The following is a 23,179-nucleotide window of genomic DNA, read 5'->3' as shown; positions in this document are numbered from 1 at the left end:
CTATTATTTATTAAATAATGCTGCACTGTTGTCTTGGTCCTCACCTGCGTAGGACCCAGCTGAGCAAAATGTGTTCATCATTTTTTTTAAATTTTGCACTTTCTAATTGAAACTTTCTTTCATCTAATTAATAACAGAAACACATCAACCATCTCCTTTGTATGTTCTGTCATATTTGAAAGTAAATGTGAAAAACAAACAAACAAAAACAAACAAACAAAAACATCTGACCTCAGGTGAACCTGTGAATTTTTCGAATGGAAATGCTGATAATTTTGAATCATCAGGCGTAAGGAAGGAAGAGCAAAGGATTCATATACATAGAAAATGAATTCGGCTCAGTGGAGACTACAGCTTCTGGCAGACATGGATGCTGACAATCATATGGAATCTCATTACTTTTTCGTTTTTAATTGGACAGCTACATAGAGATCATATCACCCTTGTGTCATACTGGTAAAAGTGTGAGATGAGGCTCTGAGAAAAGAAGCGTGTGTGTGTGCGTGCTGTAAATCCATACCTATAAGTTTGAAGTTGTTTCAGGCAGAAATACTGCAAGCTACAGCAGGAGCACAGTTTAATGTGACAAACAACAAAGTGTGGCTTCATTTGCTGCAGTCTTAAGCACATGGCAGCAGGGATTATTGTATAGTAGTGTAAATAAGATTGTCGTCATGTGAAAGCTCTACTCATTCAGTAGACTACTCCATCAGAAAGAGGTATAGTCCAGGATGCATTGAATCACACACACACTTAATTCACACCTTTCACCTGCTCAAGGAAAATGTCAGGCCATTAAACCATTACTGCATTCTAAATTGCTTCGTCTTAGCAAAATCAACGCTTTCCAAAGAGAAATTGTTGCCTGGCATCCGTCCCCGCTGTGTTTGAGTTTTTTTTTTTAGCCATATATGAAAGACCTGACTCATTAGCGTTCTTATGTTGCACCACCTCTGTATACTTTCATCTTATTTTCAATTGAGTAGAGAAGAAAAACCCTCTTTCAGGTTTTCAGTAAGATGAATGTGAGTACCAGCCACATCACTTTATGATGGATAAAAAAAGCTTAGGATAATGTATGTGCTGTTTGTCAATAACCCAGGCTGAATGAAAAGCAGCGTATTAACATTCAACCAGCCTGCATTAGGATTAAGGCCTCCTCTGAGACACTGCAGTAACCATTCGATAATAGTTCCTTAGTTTGTGATTTCTATGCTGGCATATCGTGCAGAGGGCAAAGGATGAGGGAGAGATGGGAAATCCATTCAAATCAGGCTGCACAAGGTCTTATTATGAAGGTAATATAAATGCAAGGAGTAATTCTCATAGCCGTAGATGAAGGAGGTGAACACGAAGACCTATACGAAGAGGGGGGGTAGGGGGAGGGGGGGAGGTGGACTGATCAGCAAAGGCCCAACAATATTTGGATGGTGCAGCCTAATGTGATTTGTTCTTTAGCTTTCCTATAACACACCCAGCCATTCGTGTGGAGAGAGGATCTCTCTTGGAATTGCCTCTCCTGAGGTTTGCTTCCTTTTTCTCCTTGCATGTTCAGGTTTTCACAAAGAGCGTTGTGCAGGGTCGGGAATTTTCCTGATGTTGTGGGTCTGTAAAGCCCTTTGGGACATTGTATGTGATATTTGGCCATACTAATAAAATTGACTTGACTTGACTCAATATCTCTGTTGGCCCCCTGGTTCTCACATTCACTGCAAAATTCACATTTTGGGAAACAGACAGAGATCAAATCATTTGTTGAAGGGCATGTCAAGATGTCCCTGAAACCATCACATGTCCGGGCAGAATCCTTAAATCTTTTATTAAATGCTTAGACCATTCCAAGGGATTTCGCTGTCAAACATTAAATAAAAAACGCTTTTTCCTGAACTGATTTCTGTAGAGTTTGTTTGTGGGGATTAATGCTATTGGTTTTATTATTGGAGTGTTAAAGCCCTTTTGCAGAAGCAAACTGCACTGTGCTGCATTGGTATTTAGGATTATCCCCATTCTTCAGCACAGAAGCCTTACTTGTATTCATGCTGCTCTTGACTCATTTTCCATGCCTTAGTGTTTTTGTGTAGTGTATGTTTGTTTACCTTTTCTCCAGCAGCTCTGAATTGGCTGTAATCTGACCCAAACCATTTTGGAAAAGATAGAGAGAGAGATATGATGAAACATTAATTATTATTGCTCTAAATCTGTCCCGGGGGCTTGAAACATGCTGTGAATGTACTTATTAGCCAATTAAATTAATAACAAAATCTCTCTCTCTGTGGTCACCGTGGTGATACTGTGCAGTTGCTAAGTGGATGTCTGCTCCAGAGAAGAGAAGGAGAGGGCAAACTAAAAGTCAGATTTAATTAAATACTTTCTGCGCTGTAGAGAGGAGGTAGCTATGTAGAGTCAGGGAATCAAACAGTGATAAGAAGGGGGGCTGCATGCTCTCCTATTGGCTCACCTACCATGAATAGCTCTAAGCTCTTTCTGAGCAAGAATTTATATTAAATGCTAACAACAGAAGAAAAGCAGGATACAATAATTACTCAAGGGCAATGAAGACATTGCTTGGATAAAAGTAAGCAATTAATGGCCGCAAATGTTCGGTTGAATATGCAACGAGTTCAGTGATGATAACATTAGGGGACAGAGGGAACAAAAAGGGAGAGCGGAAATTAACATATAAATCATTTGAAATCTGCTGTTACCAGTTCACAATGTGGGACTCTGTATGTGAACATTCATTCTATAGAATAGTTTGCAATATTTATATTATTATAACCAAGATTCTAACTCAAATCAATCGTACTAATCGATTCTGGCTTTATCGCAGTTCCACATGCATCTTGCTTGAGTGGACATGTTTGTTTCATGTCACTGTAAGCGGCTTATAGAGACACACTATTTTCTTGTTCACTCATCCAGGAAATGTGACTATTGGCAGTACAAATCTGACAGTAAAATGTGTCATTATTGCATGTAAGGTATGTTTAATAATAATAAACAATATATACAGTACATAGCATATTTTCCCTGTAACATTCAATGAAGCAATGATTGTTAGAATATGCAAGCATTTACTATATATGAATGAGGGTTCGTTAGGGAGTGCCTTGACAAAGGGCAGTGCCACAGTTGGGAAATCATAGCGCTTCTGTAGATATTGAAGGGTAGATTATAATGGGGACGTGGCTGTCAAGTGGAATGGAGTGTTGAATCCTAAAAGGTCAAATCTGTCCAGTATTGCCCTATGCAGATGGAAATTGCAGTGACAGCTCACCGCCACAGCTGGAGATCCAGGGGAAATAAAATGAAACCACAATTTGGTAATATCTTCTTTATTTTGCACCCTGTTGAGAAGAAGAATAAATGATGTGAGGCTGTACACTAGGTGCCTGTTTTTGTCTTTTAAAAGAGGGTGAAGTAAGGTCAGGAGTATGTTTTGGGATGCGCAAGCTCATTGCTTTAATAGGCTCTCTGTACCTCCCACTGCTTTCCGTTGTCCTGTCACTGAGTGTTAAAATTTCACAGCCACAGACAGGCTGATATTAATTCTTTATTGGTCTTTCAGGACATCATTTATGGTCTGTTACCATCACCAGACAAGCTACAATGCTCCACACAGTGTCTAGAACAGTGTGCGTACAGTGTGGGTACAGATGATTACCTTGTAATAGCCACAGCAGCATCATTCTAGCAAAGTATCTCCCGTCCTCTTTTTGGCTCTTATGTCAGATTGTATTAGTTTCCCATCAGCCTTTGCATGCTTAGCCGGGTAGACTTCTGTCCTCACTGGGAGGTCTCAGGCAAGATTCAGTGCAGGGCTGTTGTTGCTTATCTGGAATTCCCGAGTTGAGTTGTAGCTCCATTTCCATGTGTGAGATAATAGTTTATGTTTCTACCAAGGTTAAGACTTGAATGCTTGATTTTCCTGTCGCTGTCTCTATGCTTTAATATCCCAGTGGTACCTTATACATACATAGGGGATATACGCTCAAGAATAAGACCTTATTGTCATATACTGTACTTCCATTACAATAAGCTGTCAGGTTAAAAAAATGACACTCATCCTGCAAATATTCTAACCTCTGTGCCGGGTTAACCGTTCCTGCTGTCCCGGAGTTCGTTTATATGGAGTACACTTTCCATTTTCAAACCTAAAATCAATTGGATGCTTATCCTCGCCTCACAAAGCCCTCTCTGTTTGCTGTCGGTGAAGAGAAGGGCTTATCTGTGCAGGCCAGCCTCTACCCCTCACTGAGAGATGTCTGGACCCTCCCCTCCTCCCCACTCTCTCTCACTCTCTCAGTCCCTGCTCACCTCACTCTTTCTCTCTCTCTCTCTCTCACACACACACACACACACACGCATATACACTCATGCAAGTCTTTTGTTACCAAGTATACAGCATTACACAGTAGGACAAGCAAGGTGGGGAATTAAGCATTGGAGTGAGGGAGGAGGCCTGTCAGCACGGAATGGTCACTATAGTAAAGGAGAGGAAGTGATGACAGTTAAAATGTGCCAGAGAGAGAGAGAGAGAGAGAGAGAGAGAGATTCAGGACAACAACTAAGGTGTACTCTTAAATCTCATGGGAGAAGCAAAGGTATTATTTTTGTTCTAAACAGCTTAATTTATCCCATGGAGGAGGTTTGTCAGCGACCTGACACATCCAACTGTAAATGACTGCAATGGCCCAAACTTCTCTTATTTATTGAATTGAACGTTGTCTCTTTTCACCAAATCAATATGTCTGTCTTTTTGATCCAGTGATCATAGTTATAATGTTGAGGGATGGACATTTAGCTCATTTATGGTTAATTAGCAGATCAGCATGCACGGCACACGTTTGTCTCTCTCTCTCTCTCTCTCTCTCTCTCTCTCTCTCTCTCTCTGATATTGTAAATCTATCCTGTAAACTAATCTCTGCCACTGACAAGAGGCTAAAAGCCTGATGTAATCTGACACTCCATCTCTATAATTTGTTTTATGAACCCCTCTCTGTATCTTTGTGGAGACGATGATTCATGGGGCCTGAGTAGTTGACTGTATAATGACTGACCACAAAAGCCCCGTCCACTTAATGGTCAGAGAGCCTCCTTATGTTCTTGACTTTACCACCCTGAAGGAAGTACCTGGCTGTTTTGTAACTGCGTCATGCCTACATATGCAGGAAAACTCAGCAGGTGTCAGTGCCTCCATTATCCTTTATGACTGTATCATTCAGTTAGCATTATTGGATTTCAGAACAGTAATAACCTTGTGGAGAAATGCATGTTTGGAAAAAAGAGCATAAATCAGTGATGCTCTTTCCTTTTGGTTTGTGTTCATTAGGTGGTTTACATTTGAGGAAGTCTCACTATGGGTGTGTTTTACTACTTAAACACACCCAGGCTGACATCCTGGTTTTGCTGCTGTTTGCACTTTGTCCTGAGTCCACCTTGTGCCTGACTAGATTTCAGCGATTTATACCTGTGTGTAGTCAGGTGTGTGTTGCACTTCCTACCTGTGATGCTGCAACAGACCTGTAGCCTTCATCTCCTAAAGATTAGAGTCAGTGAGAAATTACTGTGACTATAATGGACTGTGTATAATCAATTGTACTGTACTATAACTGTAGATTATGCAAAATGTCTACATTTTATGGCTGATATGAGAGAGAGGTAGGGTTTGATTCGTTTTGATATATGTGAATGGCCATTAAGTCCAAGGAAAACATGATTCAGTGTTATGTAATGTATTTCCTTTTTTTTATGAGAATATATGTGCTATTTTTAGGCGGTTACAAAGGCCGCAATGCAGCCAATGCAGCCAAAGCAGATGCATTGCAGATTTTTTCTGGCATTGTTTTTTGCAACTTCTGTTCGGCAATTTTGTTTGATATCGGCAGAGTAACGCGGCTTAACACAGATCAGGTGGCACAGTGCAATTTTAGTACTGTTGGATTGAATGCATTTTCAACCACTCAGGCCACTGCTCACAGACTCTCTTTTGGCTTTGGTAGAGGCCTGAACAAAGAACGTTCCAACCTTAATTTACTTCCACATTGATATATGTGTTTTCATCTGCTATAAATGTAACTGTATGTTAAAATCATTCTTGTGTGAATCATATAGTCTGATAAGATTGATTAAGGGCTCTGAAGAGTAGACACTTTTGGTAATTGGTGTAGTTCATCTTTTATATTTATAGGTGGTCGAACATTTGTACGAATATGTGCTTCTTTGTGTAGAAGAAGTATTCATCATGTCGTATAAAATGGCCAGCATGGGTTGGGGTTCTTTGTGTGAAGGCTCAGATTTTGTATTTAATTGATGTTACTGTTTCCGAGACCTACTGTGAATGTCTACATCTCTGTATTGGCTAAGCTTTGTTGGTCATGAGTCATAAGTGGCTGCTTCATGAGCCTTTCAGATTCAGAGAGCTTCATAACACTGAATGTATTTTACTGTGTCCTTCCTCCATCCTGTTGCCACAAAGATATCATTCAGTGCAGATGTGAAGAGAAGCTGAAAGAGTGATAAAATTATCTATGTTAAAACAAAAATATTTTTTTCCCCCCCAAAATACCACAAAATACCCTAGTACATAATTTACAGGTTGTCAACTCCCAACAAATGATGTATAGAATGTCCTTTTGCGTGATTGCAAAAAGCACAAACATTACTTGAGCAGTGGTTTTTAACATTATAAGTCTGTGTGGTCGAATGATATATATATAATGCAAACCACTAATGAGTAAATTAACAATGTGCCTGCAGCGTCTAGCAGCATCTGGGCACAGAAATGAGTCATACGTTTTTGAAGGCATGGAATAATAGCAAATGTTTTCATTCTGAATGAATCATTCTGAGCTGGTGATGATTTCTTGTTTCCTGCGGTGGTCTAAATGAGTCCAAATATTTTTTTTCTTTTTGAGAGGAAGCTCCAGTAGTTGAATAATCATGTAAAAAGTGTAGATTCTGATGGATTAATGGATTATTTGACATATTGTATATCACATAATATTCTTTAACCTAAAATAGTGTTTCTCAGTACTAACAACGCTTCTCCCCTCACTCATAGTCAGCATTCTGAGAAAACAATTGAGTAATTTAAATGTAATGTAAACATATAAAACCCTGATAAACACTGGCTCAATATCTGTTGTTGAGAATAATATGAACAAAAACATCTGAAGTTCGTCACCACTGAAGGTGCAGTATGAGATGAGATCCGGACTTAACCTTTATGGATTGAGATTCACTTTATAGGCAGTACTTCTTGGTCGCCATGGTGAATCACTGGCAAGAGATTGCACTTGTCTTCCAATGGCAGTCATGCAAGAAATTGTGTTTAGTGATAGATCAGTTTGTCGATTTAAAATAAAGGGGCTACTGACATGTAATGAAAATAGTGTATATTGGCCGGCTTGTGACATCCACCAGCATAATGGATAGGGTGGAGTGTGTTTGACAGCATACAGTATGTATTCTATATGGTGACTCACTAAGTCTGTGACCTTAATAGAAATATGTACATATGCTACATTATTACGAATTATAATAATAATAATGTGTGTGTTGATGATGCTTTTGCTGTTTAAGGATTTTTTATGTTCTCTTGAATGATTGTAGTTTAATTTAGCTTTTATGGAATTAAATTATAAAATTAGGATTTTATTTTTAGCCCTGATGACTGGAGGGTATGTTGTCTTTATTTTTATTTATTTTTTATTTTTGTTATCTTCCCTGGAACATCTTGCCTCGACATCCTGACTTGTGCGGGAGCGGTTGTGGGAGCAGCATTGGTCATGACTGCTGCCTTGCCAGTCAGAGCATCATATGCGTACATCTAAACACAGATACCACAAAGGCTTCTTTCTTGTTAGGTAATTTATGCTTCATCCGTACTCCACTTCTCCAAACTACAGCCCGTGACTTGGAAATCAAATGCCAACCGCCATCGTTGAGAATGTTCCGATCCCTCAAAGGATATGAGGAGTGAGGAGGAGGAGGAGGAGAGAGGGCTTCCTGAGGAGGATACACAGGTGTTTCTTAGATATACATCTTTTTAATGGATAGCAACACTTCATCACCACAGATTTCCTTATTAACAGTCACTGCACATTACATAAAGGGAGTGATGTGGAATTTGGACAGGAATAGCAGCACCAGCTGTGGGAGTAACATCACAGATTGTTCCATTGTAAGGTTTCGATTGTTATGACACATTATCCACAAAAACACTATGCACCTTTATCTGCTCACCCTAAAAGCACTTTCTGTTTATGATCTGCAAATTAGCTCAAGAGCCCAATTAAACCTCCCAAAAGCCACAGAGTTGTTATTCAGAAATCTTTTCATGCTACTGTTTAGCCTCAACTTAAAGAGAAGGCACATTGTTCCTGTTCCTTTCACAAATACGTTATAATACATATTTATGTTATATAGAGTATATATAGATGTTATTGTTATTGTTGCTGTAAGGATCGCTGCATTTCCTGTCAGTCAGAAATGGTGGCAGAAATGCCACCTCATTACTCTGGATAACAAAACTTAATTTAAAAATGAAATAGATAAATTGAGGTGGAAATAACAAAAATGCATTTTACCCTGTAATTTTTGGAACTGCCTTACAGTTTTTTGTCAGTACCAACTTTTACTAAAAGATGTATGACTATTTTAAAAGGTACTATGGATACAGGATGATTTCAATGGAAAAATGGTGGAAGTTTGGTTACATCTCAGTTTTGTTTGTTAAAACTACAGAGTAAATGAAAATGAGAAATCGGCCAGTTGGTGGAGAAAACCAACAAAGGAAAATAAACAGGCTTTTTTTGGTTTCTCTCTTTCAGTCTCCTTCTACCCCTTCTAGCAGATGAAGGACTTTGAACTTACAGCAACAGTCAGATGAGGCAGTTGTGTGTGTGTGTGTGTGTTTGTGTGTGTGTGGGGGGGGGAGCACTCCACATCTTACATAATCACAAGTATGAGAGCTCATTCTGCATTTTCCAGCTGCCTGCAATCAAGCAAGCTGATGTAAGGTGAGGAAGTGATGTACTTGTGATTTCCACATTTGACATTAAAAGCAATCTTCAATACAAACTAGAAGGTATCATAGCTCACCAGTTCGTTCTATCCCAGCAGTGGAGCCAACACCATCACCTGAAGTCCCGAGGGCTGGGGGCTGATGGGACTTGTAGTCTTAGGTGTTGCATGAGACACTGGGACTGTCTCAATGTAGCTGTGACTGTGGGGGAGTTGTGGGGTTTTACGTTCAAGGTTTGTGTAATCCGCTTTAAATGTGTAATAGTTGGAATAAGGTAGTGTGATATTTTTGGTGTACAATTACACTAAGCATTGTAAAGATAATTGATTGATTGATTGATTGCCTCATAGTTCAGTCCAGCAGACTGGCTGTGTGAGCAGAGGTGCTGCATGAGTGGGTGGGTCGGTAATAGAGTTGCATTTTGTTTAGCCAAGCTCTGTTTGTTTTTTGTTTTGCTGAAGTGTTTGCTAGGTTGTTTTTTTGTTGTTGCTGTTTTTCAATTTATCATTTTCATTTTTTGTGCACTTCAACTACCCCTGGATTTGTCGGGTGAATGAATAGCCATGACAGCATCACAAACCTTCTAGTTGATTAAGTTTTTCCATCTTCTCTGAGTTCTGAGTTAGACCACAACACACAGTCTTTCTTTTTGCCCACAGCTGCCAAAACAGATATTTTACTATTTTTGCTGCATTTGTTTCTGTGCAATGATCTCTTTTTACCCTCTTTTTCAGTAAATATTTACTGTTTGTCTCTGCCTTCCTTGCAGGTGTGTCATAAGTGTGTTTCTTTCTCCACAGGTGTCATTCTTCCTGTTCATTGTGTTTGTAGTTTACACCATGCTGCCATTCTCTATGCGGGACGCCATCATCGCCAGTGTCCTGACCTCCTCCTCCCACACCATTGTGTTGAGCGTCTGCTTGTCCACCACCGCGAATCATATGGAACCAGTAGTCTGGCAGGTAAGGTGATCAAATTGTCTTTGCAATTTATCTTCCATATGAAATCAATTCAGTGACAACCATCATACTGAGCTAGTTAGACCCAGAACCTCAGATTCCCAGAATTACACACGTCATACACAGGAGGATTCTATTGATTTCACCTGGCAACCAAAACCTCATTGGACAACGATGGGACAGCCTTCAGATTTCTATTCTTGGTTCGATTTTCAATTAACAGCAGATGGATGGATGGGTGGAGAATCTATTAAATTCTGCAAACAATAATCTCCAAATTATTCGCATAATCATTGTTACAGGTTGAAATAGAAATACAGTCCCCTGTAATCACATAATTTGTGGGAAGAATTACTATTACTGATTTGTTTTCTCATTAAGGTAGAACCACAATCAATGCAATAGCTTTTATTGAATGTGTTCTCATCCTGCAAACAAAATAAGCTTTTATCTTCATTTTAACCACTCATTCTATATTTTCACAAACAAAGAAATTGGACCTTTAAAACTAATAAACAAGACCACTTGAATGATAGAAATTCTAAAGTAATACTTAAAAGGTCAACCTCTTTCCAGCCAAATTGCCGCTTCAAGAGCAAAATGTTGAGGCGCCTGGCATATGGTGAGAGAGACGAAGAAGCACAATAATCACAAAACCAATTATCTCGGAAAGGTAGAGTTTAATTAAATTAGCTTATTAATCGTGATTCCAAGAGCCGGTGATTTTCAGCGCACCCAAGACTAATTCCAACTCATTTAGAAAGAAGAACATTCATTTGAAAAGCATGTCACAAAGGCCAGGCCTCAATGATAATCAAAAAAGAACACAGCGTGATTCGATGTTTCACCGCCATATCATAAAAGGCTCGTCTACAAAATAAATGGGCCACGTCCTAATTATTTTTTTCCCCATGTTCCTCTTCTTTGTCCTGTTTCGTTGCTGTTCACCAACCCTGTTATCAAGACGGACTGATGTGGTCACAAGAAAAGAGTCATGAAAGAGACTAATGACTCTTGAGCTGTCCAGTATTTCAAATAATGGCTAGCTAAAACCTCGCTAACACACTATCTAAAACCTCTACAAGCACAAAGCTTTCAATATAACACACCTATAAGTTACATCTGAAAAAGACTCATAGTCCATTTATGTACTCTAACACAACTAATGAAGTGTTTCTAGTTTAATTTATCAAGGTATGGAGATGTAAATGAAGGGAAACGGCGGGTTGTTACATCGAAGCCTTTGAGACAGCTTTGACGGATGTAGTCAGGCATTCATACACTACATGCACTTTATGTGTGTCAGTCATCGCAAGAGCATTGTTCGAAGGAGACAGATTGCCGCTCAATTGGCAGTCGAGACGCGATGCCAGGCTGGACATGTCACTGCCAAGGAGCGGAATGCCCACTTGTAAACACTGACTCTGCCAAATCTTAGCTAAATGCTGTTATCAGGGTTGTAGTTGTTGCCAGTAGTAGTGGTAATATTTTCAGTTTGGTGATAGTGCTCAACAGGGCCAAGTCTGGATTTGTGTGAAGATAAAATAGTCATGATTTATTGAGCTACAAATACAGTATGTGTTACAGTGAAGGGAAGTGCAGCTTTGCCAATACATATGTTCACATTATAAGTACATATTTGGAGTGTTACTGTATATTTTGACACTAAGCATATTGGCGGCGCATATGTTGGTGAGGTTATTTTGACGTGGCAATAGTACGTCAATAGTTCACTTCTAATCAGTCTTCAAGGTTCTGGCTAGTAAAAAACTTGACTTCAGCTATAGTCTAAGAGAAGTTGAGGAAACCAGTCTTCAGATCCAAGTAAAATGTTTATTTGCAGCAAGGTACAAATGAAACAAGTGAGAGGAAAACCCCGGGGTTGCTCTGGCTTGTGTCTCTTTGTCTTCTCCTTATATACTATTCTGGACCTGGGTTTTCCACGCCCCAGGCCCTTCCCCTTTATCCTAAATTTATAGGTACTTGCCACTATTATGCTTACTCGTCTGATCTTAATCGTGTAAAGCAGTCTTGCAAACCCTAAAAACAGTAGTGGCATCGCCTCCCTACCCCTTGGCCTTGATTCGCCTTTCTTGGGACTCTTCCTATTGGTTGGTCTGGGGCTGAGTTTGTTAGTAATCTTCCCATTACAGTGTTATGTGTCTTCCCATTGCAGAGTTATGTGTGTCCACTGTGCTACACAGCCTTGAGCTAGTCTCAGTGTTATGTGCGCCTACTGCGCTACACAGCCTTGAGCTAGTCTCAGTGTTATGTGCCTCACTGTGCTGCACAACCTTGAGCTATCCGTCAGCACCCATTCATTACACACAACAGGTGCAGCGGCATCTATGAGACATTCAGGCCGGGTACTCCCAACACATGTAGTTACAACCAACACATGTAGTTACAGCTTCACAGTGCTACCCCAACAGGTGCATGCACTGTGCTCAGAGCCATCATTCTCAACAATTTCAGCACAAATGTTGCCTTTCAACACAACACCAGGCATATCTCAGTTATTTATATGTCTCAGTTGTCAGTCTGAACACTTTGTATTCTCTTTTATGTTTCTCTGTGTTTCATCACTAAAAGCATTCCCAGTGTTTGCTCTGATTTGTGAGAATACACAATCATGTGTAATTGTGTTCTCTCCAACTTGCTTTGGGAATTTTCACTCAACACAATTCCCTTCGTCGCCAACACTACAACTCCATGCAAGTACATTCTGGCTGCTGATGAAAAGTCACTGCTGAGTATGACTTTTGAATATTGGATCCAATATCCAGTGTTTCCTGGCTGTAACATTTGTAGTTGGAGTCTGGTGGGTCTCATTACTGAATGCCATTTGGCCCATAGCACCAAGAGGAGATTAGATGAAGGACCTCCCAGGTTCAGGGCAAACCTTGGTAGGTCTGTCTGCATCCTTGAATTAAACATTTTGAGCAGCAGAAACAGCTAATAGACATCGAAGTTGCCAGAATTTCCATGAACCAAACCAAGAGTCTCTGCATATCATTTTATTCATCCATTTCAGTATATTTAGTAACTTTGTAGATGTAAGTGGAATCACTTTCCAGTTCAACTACTTTTCTTATATTCTATTCTTTTCTAAGTTAGTGGACTGTAATTGGTATCTGTACTTGTACATAATGGTTTATAATGCGCCGTTGCAGATGGCTGGTTTAATTACACATCATAACACTATGTTCATCACAGTAGAACAAGAAAAGAGACAGCTTAGTGTTAAGTCATATGTATCATTTATTCAGCAGCTGCCATGTTGGCTGATAATTTGACAACTTTGCCTGCCACAGTTGATTATCAACAGACTTCCTTCTGCTGCATCTGCTTCACTTTTTTTTGTCTCCATTGTCTCTTAGTTCTCTCAAATACTGTGTGTCTCGTTTGCAATCCTAATCTGTGATAGTTGGTATTTGTGATGCTATAAATAATTAACCATTTAAACTGTGAGGTGACGCTAAAACATTAACGGTTTACGGCAGACTTGTAAGTACTACAAGCCAAAGGATTAGACATTAGACGTGTTTTTGTTTCGCACATGCATATATATCTCATCTCATATCGTTCATTGTCCGTCTTGCTTTGATGTCATTGTTTTGTTTGGCTAAATTGGAGCTGGGAAATCTTGAGCTTGGCGATCTTGCGTGAGATTCCAACTCCCGAGTAAGGAGGTTGGATTTTTCCGAGGTCCAAGTACAGCTGAAGGCACCATAACATCTCTGTCCTTGGTCATCACTTTTATCACACACCTGTTTCCCATCTTTGTTGTTCTCTATCTTGCTTGCTTTCCAATATTTGGAGCTTAGTCTACCTAGTTTGACTGAGCCTGCCTTTATTCTGCCTGCCTAGTATTGACCTTAGCCTGTATTTGTAGAGATTTCAATTATCAATCTTTATATCTTGTTTTTGAGACATACTATACTGTGATACAAGCATCAGTAATGTAAGCTCACTCCTAATGTACAAAGGCAACTAAGTAATCTACTTCTAATCAGGTTATGCAGACCAATTTCATCTCTTCTCCCAGATTAAGCCTTGAGTTTCCATTTTTGTCGTCGACCAAATTTGATTCAGAGGCCATTTTCTTAGTGTGTTGACATGATCACGGACTGTTTCCATTCTGTGCGCTGCATTTCAATAAGGGAGTGAGTGAGAGACACAAAGCTTTTAAGCTCTCCTCTCTGACCTAACTTGGTGTGTCTCTCAAAATACTCCTATTTTTAAAATATACTTGTTGTGTTTAGAATTTATAAAGTTGCACCTTACAAAAACATATTGAAAACAACGAAATACAAAACTTTTTCAAGCCTTCCTCTCTGATATTATTAAAATCAGTGAACAAGATGTGCTGTACAAGTAAGTGAGGTAAGACAGAACATATTAAAGGAGAATTATAGCTGATATTAGATTACTTTAGGTACATTCTGTAATATTTTGGGTTAGAAGAAGGTCAAACAAGTGCTTGCTGGAAATTTAGATGATTTTCATTTGACACAGGAATTTAACTGGATATCTTGTTGCTAATATTTGCCAAAATAAATCAGGTCAGTTTTGAGCTTTGTCAATTGTATTGATCTCCGTCCAAGAACACTAATGGAACCTGACGGACTACACAGACTTGAGTATCTCTACTGTATGTTTAATTTATCTGCATACAGGGTTGTGACCGTAGGCTGTTTAAGTCTATTTTATTTGTATACATAGTCTGTGTCTGTGTGTGTTCACACAGACAGTTGAGTGGCAGCATGGGGAGTGAAATAAAGATGATCTGTTGTTCTTTTTTTCTTTTTTGTGAATTGGAGCTGGCTGAGGCAGACAAAACCTGGTTGCTGGTATAGTAGGCACAGAGTGTGCATGTCCTGTGTGGACAGACTCATGTTTTGAACTAAGAGACTGTGACAGGTTGCTGTGTCAGAGGGAAACTGCTGGTCTAGAAAATCTGTGCCTCTGATAAGCTTTTCCAAGGTAAGATTGATGGGTTTATAAAACTACAACACAGTTACACTCTTCCAATTCATAGGCAGAGAAAATGGAAGATATTGCAGTATTTTAATTTGCTAGCCAATGATTGGGAATGAGAATTAGTTCAGATACATTTACTGAGAACATATTGGTGCGATGCTTAATGATCTGTGCCGACCTGAAAAAGGCTGCAGAAGTATTCAAATGTCACATGTTGCTGTATGTTTCAGCACAGTGTTTGTTCTCAGCTATCTGTGCATCTTTAACATACCCTTGTCTGCTTTTGTGGCTATATATACTACAGCACCATAATTAACTTTATACCTTCATCACAGACTTACTTAGACGTAGCTGTTGCATTTTCTTGGTGTTCTTTGCTCCTTCAAAGCACACATGCATGGACTCCAGGATTAATTGTGGTCATTAGATCTACTTTCATTTCAGAAGATATCAATCTCTCAGAGTTGTGCAGCAGCTAACAGATTTGTAAATGTAAATGTCAGCCATTAAAGTCCCTCTTGTGCATTGCTCCTGTGTTAATACAAACTGCACAGGGGGCTAAGTGAGAAGGAGCCATGCTGACATCTCCACTTTGTCCAGTCCATTAAACTTCACATTACTGACTGATTGGAGTTTTCATGAACTGACTAATGTATTGAAGTTAGCTCTGTACTATAAGGTCCAGATTTATGTGAAGACTTTGGATTATAACTTCCAGTATACTTTTGTGTGTTACAGTGATTGCACTTGCACCCTGTTATGCATCTGATGAGGAATCTTTGTCATGCACCACTGTGATGAGCTTGTTTAAGGTTTCGTGATAAGTAAGGTTAATGGCTTTAAAAAAAATAATCCCTCTTCATGACACCCCTGTAATTAATTGTCCCAGTTCGCACAGCTTTTTTTCCACAAATGGGTGCTGCACACTTTGTGAACCAAAATAGCAAGGGGAGCTTTGTTATACTTTAATTGTCTATGTGAAACCACAGATAAAATGGATCACAAACTCTGTGAAACCCCATCAGGGAATACTCCACACATTACTGCATATTACCTTTGTTAATCCTGTTAAGACAGAGTTCTTTTATTTGATTTCAAATGAAGAGCTATTACCTTTGTTGACTTCATAACTAATTGCTATCAGGTGTTTCTATGTCTGTTTTAATCACTTGGAAATGCATACTATTGTTATTGAGTGAATGCAAAGTATAGAGATGTGTAGTGCTGCTTGTTTCCAGTCTTTTCCAGGAAATGTCTTCCAATGACAATAGAATTTGTCATCGCTGCATATAAAATATTTTCTTGTTTTTATCTGAATGTAACAGCATATTTCTAAAGGTTTCTGCTAATTTGTTCACCCAGTCATTTCCATTCAAGAGGTATATGGAGTGTCTGTTGCTAAAAGGTTATTAAACCAGATTTCTTTTTGTCCTGATCTCAAATAAGTGCCTCACCCTGTTAGTAATAACAGCCATGATAGCCTGTGAAGTTTAACTCCTCTTTTAAAGAAGGTCTAGTCTACGATAATCCTACATGTTAAAGATTTTACCTAAAACTTCAGCAAAGATTGAATTTAATTGCTGTTTTCTGCATGACTGATGAATAATTTGCAGGTGTTGGTCTGGTCGGGGCAGTCTGTTCTTGTCACGTCTTTAATTTTGACAGTTCATAATACATTTAATTTGTCTGTCCCAAATACATCGCAAGTGAAAAGAAACCGAACTTGTGTACTTGGCCACTGCCCTAGTTTGCTTTTGTTAATCATAAATGGTCAGCAGGTGCTTTCGAAACATTTAATACGTTCATCAAATCATTATTTTTAGACCTGCGAGTGGCCTGGGAATGTAATGAAATCCCTTTGCCCTGCAAGAGTGCTGTGTACATTTTTATTACTGGGTAGGAGTTATTCTTCGCTTCTTCCTTATTATTGGTTGTGACTGGTTTCATGGGTATTACACTCTCTTGGTAGTGTTCACGAAACATTTATTGGGCATTGCTGGTGAGTAATGATTGTCTCGGCATTCAAGGTGGAGCAGAAGGAAGTGGCACATCTTTGCTGTTAGCAAAAGGTCACAGTACAAGTAAAGACACTGCCAGCAGGATTGGAACACACTGTTTGCAAGCATATATACAAATAAATTGTGGGTTAAGTTGCTTATCCAAGGATATGTCCCATAAGCAATTATAACATATAGTTATGTGAATGTGTGATCAATTGTGTGAGTGTACGTGTTTGTGTTCCTGTAGATCTGTGGGCTAAGTACACTGACAAACAAATTTAGAAAACACGTCATCTGTACACCTTTGTAATTTAGTTTCACTCACTCAATCACTGAAAATGTGTCCTCCCTCTTTGTTAGAAAGGTGCAGTAGTGTAAACAAAAAAAAGGTGAAAAGCAAAACAAATTTCAAGGACGCCATCATGCAGAAAAGAAAGACAGAATGAAATGGGAAAATGTAAGAATGAGAGAAGGGGGGCAAATGTGGGAGAATGAGTGTGTGAAAGCGTCTGAAGGAGCGATGGAGAATATTCTTTTTTTAAATGCAGTGGGACAGAACCATTAAATTGTCCATTTGCTTGAAATTGCAAAAATATTGAGCTCAAGGTTATAAGAGCTCCTGGGTCTTTATGCATTCACCTCTCATCACTGGGGCTGCATCCAATCATAATAGCTCCTCTAATAGCGCTTCCTGTGCAGTATGTCATGAGGGATGCATGAAGTGTAAAAATAAAACAGGAGAGATCGCACTTCTCACAATTTGCACTCTGAACACCGTGAAGTGCTTTGGAGAGCGTGTTTATCCTTGTTTGTCATTTATAATTAGGTATTACTAACATTGATATCAGAAGAAAATGTTTATGCATAATGGAAATAAAGTTATTTTTTGCATATGTCTGTTTTTCCTCATTTATTGCCATCAAACTACTGAATGCTAACACATCTGTCAATGTCACTGAGGTGCAGCAGAGGACTTCTTGATACTTCTGTTTTTTAATAGATCGAGTGACTGAAGGCTGAGGATTAGAGCCTAAAGACACACATACACACACACACACACTCTCTAAGCCTTATGTTGGCTACAGCAGACAAGTGCTGACATCTACAACTGCTGACAGTAAGGTGGCACTGAGGCATCAAAAAAGTGACAAGGTGAAATGAGAATCTTCTTGGCTGCCAACACAGTAGTGACCTATTTAGAGACTGCTTTCGATGTTTAAATTATCAGCGTTATTACCATGGGTAAACCTGTATAATCTAGCCATAGTACATTGTAATCTGCCCCCTTGGTGTAATAATGAAGTAGAAAACACTGCCACAGCTTGTACAGGCATACATAAAGATTTGGTTGCCTGGTGTATTGCTTTGTGCTTGGAAATGTCACGAGAGCGGAGCTATTTTACTTAATGAAAGATGTTGTCCTATTTCTTAACCATAATCTACTACTAAATCTACTATTTACATGTTGGAACATCAGAAATAGCCATTTAAAGGGTCAATCCATAAATACATGTATATAATTGTATGACTATAACTGTTTTTTTTTTTTTATATGTTTGTTTGTTTGACCTTGTTTCTAGGCTTTCAGATATGCATATTCCAATATATTTTACTTAATTAGCATACTTTGTCTAATGCCCTGTTATGATTCCAAACATGTACTTCAAATCAATCAAAAAAGCTTTTTTGTCTTTCCTCTCTCCTCCTTCACAGATTTTGGCCAATGTTATTATTTTCATGTGTGGGAACATGGCGGGGGCGTACCACAAGCACCTAATGGAGTTGGCACTGAAACAGACTTACCAGGACACCTGCAACTGCATCAAGTCCCCAATTAAACTGGAGTTTGAGAAGAGACAACAGGTACAGCGTTCAATAAGCCTAAATGAGGAGTGAGCCGGTGAGAGGCTGTGAGTGAGCCAGTAGTATTGATGATGGAGATTTTGATGACAATGTTGCAGAGAGTGTGTGAAAATTTGCATGAGCGAGACAGGGATCGTAAAAGCATGACGGAGGCTAGGACGGGGTTTGTTTGGCCTCGCAACGCAATTCAACCTGCAAATTGGAAGATAATACAGTGAGAAACAAATCACAGAATACATTATCTGAACAAACACCTGGCCACTATGGCATTTACATACACTATACTATAAATATATATATATAGTATGTCGTTGTTATGGTTGGTGTGTTTTTTTTCAGGGCTAAAGAACATCCAGAAATTTGACACCCATGAATCTCTGGCACATACTGTAGCTCTTCTTGTTTATTTTCCAGTGATTTGGGAGAGGAAGAGTGTGTAAGAGTCCTAATAGTGTTATTGGCAGGGGTCGTCCTTTGCAAAATGTGATAATTGTTGTGACTTCAGTCAGTGTGATGATTATGATAAGCCCCTGAAGCTCTGTGCCAAAATCTCATTCTATAGCATTTTAGGAATTCTGTCTGTTTAGATCTCTGCTACCGCTTGAGCTACGATTATCTGCAACTCAAGCATCTGCAGCCAAATTCAAGAAATTGAGCTTTTGAAAACAAATGTTGCCTGGTGCAGATCACGATTAAATCTTCGGATGGATGAGGGAGCCCTAATAATCTGTCCACCCACCTGTCTTGCTGTCCCTCTGTTAACATGTCTCTCGATTGGTCATTGACAAATTCTGCCAGTTTGTGTGTCTTTGCTCCATCGAAGGGAGTCACACATGTTTATCTTGAACACTGGTGATCAGATTATCTCCAACCTCGTAGTACTGACAGGTCTCTTTGTTTCACTGTGACTGTGATCGAAACATGAAGTAAAGTAATACAGTTCTAGTCGTTGCCTCACCCTGTTTTACACATAAATCTGTTGCATTTTCGTCTATTCGCACTATACAGCCGCACAACTCCATCTGTATTACCTTTGCTTTTGCAAAATATCAAGCTCACAATATGACAATTTTGTATTTACTTTGGATCATGCTGTGGAGAGACGTCACAGCAGCTATTGGTTTTGGCGGAACTGCATGTGTGTGACAGCATATCCTGCAACTGTTAAAATGAAATGAATGAAATTAGGCAGTGATTACTGCTGTGACAGGCGGAGATGCTTGCTGCCTTTTTCAGAGTACCGCCTGTGGTGATTGCTTTTGAATATCATCTGGTCTCCAGTGAGTTGGGGAAAGAATCCAGCTATTGTAAAATAGCCCAAACAGGAGATAGAGCTTGTTACCCCTATAGTGAATCCATCTTCTGTTGTTACAAAAAGCAGGTTGGCTGTCGCTGTGCAAGCCTTGGGTTGAGTGTTTTGCAGTGGCCCTGGAGTGCTTCTACCGTCTGTGTCAGATGCAAGTTGCTCTGCAGAGGAAACTGTTCTATTAGCCACTCAGCAATTCATTCACAATACAAACTGTCTGCTGCATGCTTTTATCCAAAGGGCCCCCCAGATAGTAAATACACTTTCAGTATCGGTGGTCCAAGTAGGACTACAACCAACCCGACCAAAGTCCTAGCAGTGTTTGCACTGTGCCAAATACTTCACACTGTCATTCAGAGCATTTTCAGCTATATTTGGGCGTTCGCCTACCAGGTGCACTATACACTGTAATCTGTAGTCTGTCGAATGGATCCACAGGGACACAGAACACAATTCTACATGAAGTTCTAAGTTTGGTTACATTTAAATACGTTCACCTTTGCCTCAGAAAGTGTTTCCCCTTTGAAGCGTCTGTATTTTCACGGATTACAATTCTATAATAACTTCTAGGTGCCTTCTCACATCAGTTTGCTGCCGGATGCAGTTGAAAGCACTGTGCAGAACCCTGAGGGAAAACTAGTGCCCAAAAATTAGATTTTGTGAGCCTTTCACAACAAGCCTCAGTGACCTAGTTTGGATGTCATTACATTTTGTAAGTATCACTTTAGCAGTGGAGAGAGTTGTCAGCTTGAAGGTGACATAGGTTTAATCAAGCGTTTTCTTAAATCTCTAAGGTCTCTTTACCCTCAAGAGACTTTCAGGTCTAAATAAGTTGTAATCGAGCCGCCTTGGAGAAAAACAGAGAGATGATTTAGCTAGCGTTAAATAAAAGGCAAGCTGTGAGGTGACTCTGGGGTGAGTCTGTCTCTTTGGTGGGTAGAAATAGCATAATGAGCAGCTTGAAACAGTCCTCTACCATGATCATTACCTTGAGTTACAGGAAGTCAATGTGACACAATGTTGTTGCCAATTAACCTTCAGACAGTGCTTGAAGCTGTACTGGAAGCTGGTTAGCATAATGTTAACAGGTTTTGGGTCCTGGAGCCATCAAAGGTTAACTCTTTGGAATTAAATAGACCCTTTTCACACATACTTGAAAATACAGAAAAGCAGAGGTTTAAGTAAGTACTGGTGGTTCCATTCCTTTGCCAGTGAAACAAGTCAGTGAGCCAGTATTAGTTCAACCTTTTTTAAAGGCCAGTAATGACTGTATATTATATGACAGAGGTCTTCAACTAGGGGGTCCGTGGAGGTACTGCAGGGGGGGTCGCGAAATTTGTGGTTGATAAGACATTTTAAATGTATTTATTTTTTAAACAATTTTTATCCCCACAAATTTCAATGTCTTGAAATATACATTAACATGAATCCAACATGGATCAGTGTCAGTCAGTTCCTCTAGCTTAGAATTGAATGCACCATAACAGGGTAGCTATGTTTATACATGGCACCAGGCCCAGTTTGATACAAAACACAATTGTATACAATATATATAGTAGGGGGTCCCTGCTCCATCTCTCCATCAGTTTGGGGTTCCTTGGCCTGAAAAAAAGACCCCTGTTAGAAGACATTGAAAGAACTAAACTTTGCAGTAGAAGGTCAACAGTTTGTCGTGATTTAATTACGTTAAATGTCTAAACTTTGGAAATGAAAGATTGTACAGTATATATTGTTTTCCTGTTACAGCTTTGTTTGGTTTCTATCTCCAATCACCTTCAATTATGGCTCTTGCCACTGAGACACAGTGAGAAAAACTGTGATACTTTGCTTGCTCGGGCAAATAGTCCCTGTGAGCATATACACTGAAGCTAATTAAAACAAATTAACTGACTGCTGGGCATCTTTGTGCACACATTAGCTCTGGGTTGTTACTGTTATGTACGAGTGTGAGTTAACATATTAGTTAATGCGGCCAGCGGTTTATTTAAATGTAAACGAAAGAGAGCAAATCAGCAGGATTTGGTGTCGTAAAGTGGCTTGCTGATAGCGAAGCACAAATTAGTTTTGGACCACAAAATATTTTCCAGAGTATTATGCTGATAAAAAGGGAAGTCAAGGGTTTTTCTTGTTGAATACTTCTGGTACTGTTTAAAAATGAGTACAAGTGATCTAAATGCACATACAGAATGCAAACCAAAGTTATGTCTGTTAGCTAAGCTCAAACCTGCTATGGTGAAAAAAGGATTTAAATCTGCTCTATTTGTGATGTATTGCCATTCGTTTCACATTAATATAATCAAACCTTGAGATTTGAATATCTGGCAAAATTAACGCTATCTAAACACACAGATCATAATTTCAAGTCATACTTCCTAACATGTATCAGCACTGACACGCTTGGTGTTAAAGGGTTAAGTATGGATCTAGTAAGAAATTGAAATCAGGCATCACCACAAAAAGTGTAACAGTAACCTCAATTCCTTCAACCAAAGCGACATCATTTTTCTGTTCCTCTTTTAATTCTCCTTCTCTTCCTCTTCCATTTGTATCATCACTTCAGGAGCGTCTCCTGTTGTCATTACTACCGGCTCACATCGCCCGGGTGATGAAGGCCGAGATCATCCAGAGACTGAAGGGACCAAACTTTGGCCAGATGGAGAACACAAACAATTTTCACAACCTCTATGTCCAGAGACACACCAATGTCAGGCATGTATCACTTAGTTAGTTGTGCAGACTACAGATTTTTGCCATATTACAGATGTTAAACTGCAAAGTTACATCTTGGATTTAGTTGCATTCCATTTTATTCTATTCATTTATGCTGTATTGTCTTTGGCCTCCAGTATCCTGTATGCAGATATAGTAGGATTCACACGGCTGGCCAGTGACTGCTCACCTGGGGAGCTGGTGCACATGCTGAATGAGCTGTTTGGGAAATTTGATCAAATTGCAAAGGTAAACATTTTGATTATTGACTGATGAAACTACAAACCCTTATGTAGCTCACATCCAAAGCGGTGGTGTGTCTCCTTGTTGA

The 23,179-nt window shown here is 39.4% G+C and overlaps 1 protein-coding gene across 1 annotated transcript in view; it reads left to right on the top strand.

Annotated features, from left to right (window-relative positions):
* The window catches only part of adcy2a (adenylate cyclase 2a), a 46,555-nt gene that overhangs the window by 6,339 nt on the left and 17,037 nt on the right, over window positions 1–23,179 (top strand). Inside the window, exons 3-6 of the mRNA XM_076152687.1 lie at window positions 9,829–9,990; window positions 18,684–18,833; window positions 22,700–22,848; window positions 22,986–23,097. Of these exons, the coding sequence (XP_076008802.1) occupies window positions 9,829–9,990; window positions 18,684–18,833; window positions 22,700–22,848; window positions 22,986–23,097 (573 nt within the window). The remainder of the gene's footprint in view (window positions 1–9,828; window positions 9,991–18,683; window positions 18,834–22,699; window positions 22,849–22,985; window positions 23,098–23,179) is intronic.

Source organism: Genypterus blacodes, unplaced genomic scaffold, assembly GCF_046128005.1.
Source record: "Genypterus blacodes isolate CSIRO-AG114 ecotype Tasmania unplaced genomic scaffold, CSIRO-AGI_Gbla_v1 ptg000057l_1, whole genome shotgun sequence".
In the NCBI taxonomy this organism is placed as follows: Eukaryota; Metazoa; Chordata; class Actinopteri; order Ophidiiformes; family Ophidiidae; genus Genypterus; species Genypterus blacodes.
This window is presented reverse-complemented; position numbering and strand designations above follow the sequence as displayed.